This window comes from Cannabis sativa, chromosome 3 (genome assembly GCF_029168945.1).
Source record: "Cannabis sativa cultivar Pink pepper isolate KNU-18-1 chromosome 3, ASM2916894v1, whole genome shotgun sequence".
NCBI classification, from domain to species: domain Eukaryota; kingdom Viridiplantae; phylum Streptophyta; class Magnoliopsida; order Rosales; family Cannabaceae; genus Cannabis; species Cannabis sativa.
In genome coordinates, this window is record NC_083603.1 from 49,751,258 (window position 1) to 49,756,863 (window position 5,606).

Sequence of the window (5,606 nt, forward strand, 5' to 3'; positions counted from 1 at the left end):
CAAAAATACTGTCACACGGAAATTTTTTCAAAAATACTGTGTTTTTATAAAACACCAACAAAACACAAAAAAGAACAACTCAAAACAACAGTAGAATAACTAAAAAACACTAGTAAAATACCAGTAAAACCTTAACACAGTATACTGCAGTATGAAACTTATAAAAAAGCACAATAAAAACGTAAAAATACTGCCTGATAGTATTTTTGTAAAGAAAGCGAAAATTAATATACCATTTGAATTTTCCTTACTTTACTCAAAGCTACTTTTGCTTCAAGACCATATTATAATAAATGAGGTAAACTTAGATCTAGTAAATCTAATATGCTCAAAAGATTCCAATTTTTAAAATTTGACATATCAATTCAATTCTACGAATAAATGTTTGATTTAATAGAAATAAGATTATTGTAACAGAATGTCAAAAGTTATAGATAACTATGCAATCTACTAAATCATCGTCTAATTAATAAGGAGAATTTATAAAAATACTGTAAAATAGGAGAAAGTTTATAAAAATACTGTGACACGATTTTTTTTTTTACATTTTTACTGTATCAATTTTACAAAAATACTGTGTTTAATGTTTCAAAATTATAAAAATACTGTGTTCTAGTAAAATAAAATAAAAAGCTCAAAAACAACTAAAAAATAACTTTAGAACAACTAAACAAACAACTATAAAACAACAAAAATATAACCACAAAGTAACAAAAAAATAACAAAATTTGATCTAGTTGCAATAAGTAAAATAATATCAACTCCTTAATATATTTTTGTACTTAGTTTTGACAACCTGATTTATCTTTCTGTACTATTACCTTATTTTTTTTTTCATGGAATCTGTTGTTACGATTTTATTCTTTCAACTTTTTTTTCTCTTTTCCTATTTGAGTTAGTGATAGTCAAAAAAAACAATAAACTAAAAAACAACATAAAAATAACAAAATACATATATACAACTGGAATAAACTGAAAATATACACGATAAAAAATACACATAAACTAAACAAAAACTATACAAAAAAAACACATAAAAACAACAAAAAATAACTATAAAACAATTATACACCTAAACAACAACATAAAAATAACTATAAATCAACTAGAAAAATAACAAGACATCAATCTTATTAAAATATGTAAATCATTCATAAATTAATCCTGAATAAACTACAAAACATCCAAAAAAAATTATACTACTTTTATTAACCATGTAAAAGATAAAAAAAAAAAATATAGGAAGAGTGTTCTTATTATTTTTTTTTTTTTTGTAAGAGAGTGAAAGAGTGTTAGAAAAACGAAATATTAAAATATACACTTATTATATATATTTATATGGGTAATACCCATTGAGAAGTGTACTCTTAATGTAAACAAAATATAAAAATGTACTCTGAATGGGTATTGCCCGTGAATGGGTAATATTAAAAAAATTTGAGTTTTTATGATTAATTTTTCTATTTAATTAGAAAATCTTCTCATTTTTACATTAGAGTTGTTCCATCAGTTGAAAAAAAATAATTATAAAAAAGTTTTCCCGTAAAAAAAAGATAAAAAAAAAAGTTGAATTTGACTTAAATATTTTTCATATAAATATATTTTTGATATAGCGTAAAAAGAAGTATTATTTTTTTTATATTTTCTTTAATTAAGTAGCTAAATTAAGTATAAAATTTGAATTTCTCTTTTATTATTCGCTATTAGACTAAAATCTAATGGTTTAATATTTTAAAATTAATATTTATAGTTAAATTTTTTTAGTAGCCAAGTAATACTGATTAAAAGATGTTCTATATTTATATATATACAAAGAAAAAATAATTAATTTGAGAAAAAAAAGAGAGAATTAAAAAAAAAAAAAGAGAGAGAGAAATAGAAAGAGAAGAGAAAAGAAAGAAAAAATTGAAGGTTTAATAAGTAAAAAGTAGTAAAAAATAAAAACAATTAAGTAGAGTATGAATATAAATTTCTTTGTAAGTATAAATATAATTTTTTTAAAAAAAATTAGTATTTAGTATAAAATTTCAATAATAGTTAACTGCTATACGGCACTTAAATGGTACAAAGTGGATAATTTATCATATTAAAATTCATAAATAGATGGACTAATTGGCATGGCATCCTTTTATTATTTATATAAAGCTAATTAGGAATTTTTCTCTCGAATTTTTACATGTATTAAATTATACCTCTTGAATTTTTAAGGTTTTTAAAAATTCTCCTGAATTTGTTAGATTTAAAGACTTTTGTCTAATTTTAATAAAAAAAATTCTAACATAGATGAAAATTCAAGGAATACATATAGTATGATTTGGTAGATATCAAAGTTTGTGGAGCATGATTTAATACATAAACAATAAAATAATAAAATTAAATAAAATTAGACAAAAAATTAATTAAGTGCATGATTTGGTAAGGGAAAAAGTCCAGCCTTTATATAAACATAAAACAAGAAAACGACATAATATTTCCGTGTATTGTAACGACGTGTACTTGGCAAAACGACAAAGTTAACCTATAAAGTGAAGGAATTAATCATTAAATCGAGTCTTTGGTCTTTTATAATAGCAAGTTCCAAAGTACAAATTATTGATCCCTAACTTGAATCTCCATAGTCCATACCATCTAAAAAGAATCTAAACACCACACTGTGGCAGCCAGTGGTACCATCACCATCACTGATCACAACGAACGACAATGTTTACTGTTTAGCTCTTGAAAAAACTCGAGCTAATGTCCAATAATAAGAAAAAAAAAATACCCTAAACTAAAAGAAAAAGGAAAAAGAATCCACACCCTGAAAGAAATATAGTCTGCAAATATTTACAGAAAGATTTAAGAATTTTAGGCAAACCTTAACTTGCTCGAACAAATTGTTCGTGTTGAACTGCCGAACTCATGACTGGTCTTGTTTCCCGGTATTTATGAAGAATTTTGATGAGTGAACGAGCTTTCTTTCCCGCAAAAGGGGTTCCATCCACCGTATTGTAGTAAAGTAGGTCCATTAGTGAATGGTCCTTAGCTAAGACCGAAACAACTTCATCTCCGCAATTGTTGCACAGAGAAAGTAAGGTCGAAATGCAGTGCTCTTTGGCGGCACGTGAAGAGGAGGACTGAAGGGTGTTCTTGAATAGAGGCAAAGCAGAGGCTTGAAGAATCGAATTGGCTCCTTCTACGTTATCAGCTAAGGTTGATAGAACTGACAGTGAGTCTGTTACTAGATCAGGTTTGTCCGAGTGAGTTAAAATGTCAATAAGTATTGGAATTGTTCCATTTTCAATAACCTTTTTCTGGTTTTTCGGGAAGAAGATAAGCCCGAAAATGGCGACGATGGCGTTCTTCTTGCCACAAGCTGTTCCTCCCTTTATAAGCTCAAGCAGAGCTGGGATTGCCTCTGGTATTTCTCCTATTAGTTTTCGGTACTCTTTTACCGTAGAGATGTAAAATATTATTGCCGCAGCTGTTTGTTTTGCTTCAAAGCTCAAACCATGCTTAAGAACAGCGAGAATTTCATGTAAACCCCCACACTCAACGATCAATACACGGCCATTGGGGTGCTTAGACAGCTTCAACAACCCCGAAATTACATTCTCTTGGGAACAAGCTTCAGTTGAAGATGACAAAAGATTCAACAGAGGAGGAATTGCGCCAGCATCGATCAAACAAGACCTATTGTTGATTTTAGAGTTAGCCAGCAACCGAATCTCGTAAGCAGCCTTGTGTTTCTGCCTCTCATTGCCGAAAACAAGCCTCCGGACTAGAAATTCAGAGAGGAATTTCATGGCTTCCACGGCTATTCGACAAGAGGGGACAGTTGTGCCCTTCAGGTCTCGGTTGTTCCTTCCCAATTTAGTAAGTGCAATGCCATTACCTGCGCAGAACTGTTGTATAAGTCTTTTCAAAGCAGAATTAGGCACCAATTCTGTGTTCTTAAGTCTCTCCCCTGTTTTTGGACAGGTTAGATTTCCTGCTTTGAGCCACTTTTGAATGGAGACGCGATCATAGGTCTGGCCAGTTGAGATAGTAACCGGGTCTGTCATTAGCTCTAGTGAAATCGGGCATCGAAAGTCATCTGGATTCAAAAAACTTGGCCCCTCTAAATTCATCCTTGTATCTAATTGATCCTCTTCGGCGTTGGAGTTTCGATGATGACGATGATGATTGAATTCTTCAAAAATTACTCCTCTGCTGTAACTCATCAATCCAACCAAACCGCTCAAATACGTAACGTCTCTCTCTTTGCAATCAGGAAACTCGTATCCAATTTCTTCTTCCAAGAATCTAATCTCCTTATTACAATCAGACCAGTTTCTGATTTCAAGATAGTCCAATACAAGCTTAATCGATCTCAATTCAGGTTCAATTCCTTTTTCGAACTGAGACATTATCATAAACACTTCGTCCGCTACTCGTTCGTCGTCATTGGCTAGCTCAAACTTTGCTCTCCTCGCTTGCTTAGCCACCAAATCCACCAATTCTTTCACTTCACCCCCAACGTCGATCGAATCCAGAGGAAGAACGTCCAGAGCCGTCGCTACAGCCTGAAAAAGAATTCTGAACTGAGATGCGACAAACTTGCACTTGGTTAGAATCCATAGCCTGGAACCTTCACGGGAGCAATCTTCTAACAGGAACTGAATTTTCTGGAAGGTATGGTGAATTTCGGAGAGGCAGAGGAGCGATGAGTCTGAGAGAATCGAGCCTCGGTCCAAAACCTCCTCAAAAAAGACGAGGAGTACTCCAACCTGACGAATAGCTTCTCTGGCGTTTCTTCTCTGTGATGCGAAGAGCTTGGAGTGGAAATCGCATATAGCTTGGGATAGAGAAAGAAGTGAGCTTAGCAGAGTCCCCTGTGAAATTGCTTCGCAGGGATGAACCGCCGGGAAATTCAAGCTCCGGCGATCATTCTGATGAGATCTTTGAATCATTGAATTGAAGAAGAAAAATTCTAATGTTTCGATACTTTGAAGAATCGTAACTGAATGAATCTGTATGTTAAGTAGTTACGGGTTCAGGTGGCACAAGATAATATCACCAACGGTGGGGCCTACCTATGACTATGAATAGGTACACGTGGTAGCCACTGGTACGGTTGTCGTAGGTGAATTTTGACCGCGTGAAGACTCAGAAGATGAATGGAAACAGGGTTTCAGCGCGACACGTGGCTGGAGACACGTGTGGTGTTTGTGTTGGCTTTTATCAGGTTTCTTGGATCGAGTCCATCTGTTTAGAGTTAGTTAGTTTGGATTCTGTAAAAAATATCGGGTTACTGTTCCAAGTCGTACGGATACTGTGCGTTTGTTATTTAAGCTTTTTTATTTTCGGGTTTTAGAACAATGTGAATGTGGTCGTCGTTTTTTTTATTTTGTTTTTTGCTTTTAAATATTTTGAATTTGAGTTTGAGATAGGAAAGGAAGGAAGGAAGTGACGAGTTTTGTGGGACCTAGTAACCGACTGGGACACGTGGCCGAGTTAACGGATGACTCGTTACCTGGGTAATGGGTTCTGTTATCCGAGTCAGACTATTCAATCCTACGTAATCAATGGCTGACTTTATTTTATTCTGTATTATTATTTTTTTTTGGATGATTTTTTATTTTTGT

General features: G+C 32.5%; 1 protein-coding gene across 1 annotated transcript; it reads right to left on the reverse strand.

Moving 5' to 3' along the window:
- Positions 1 to 2,411: 2,411 nt before the first annotated feature.
- On the reverse strand, positions 2,412 to 5,148 carry LOC115709632 (U-box domain-containing protein 19). The gene has a single exon (XM_030637781.2). It carries the CDS (start codon positions 4,929 to 4,931, stop codon positions 2,859 to 2,861), a length of 2,073 nt encoding a protein of 690 aa, XP_030493641.2. The 5' UTR covers positions 4,932 to 5,148; the 3' UTR covers positions 2,412 to 2,858.
- Positions 5,149 to 5,606: the final 458 nt, after the last annotated feature.

What these genes read in the sequence shown, in the direction of transcription:
- LOC115709632 (XM_030637781.2), bottom strand. Translation starts at nt 4,931, where the DNA reads ATGATTCAAAGATCTCATCAGAATGATCGCCGGAGCTTGAATTTCCCG.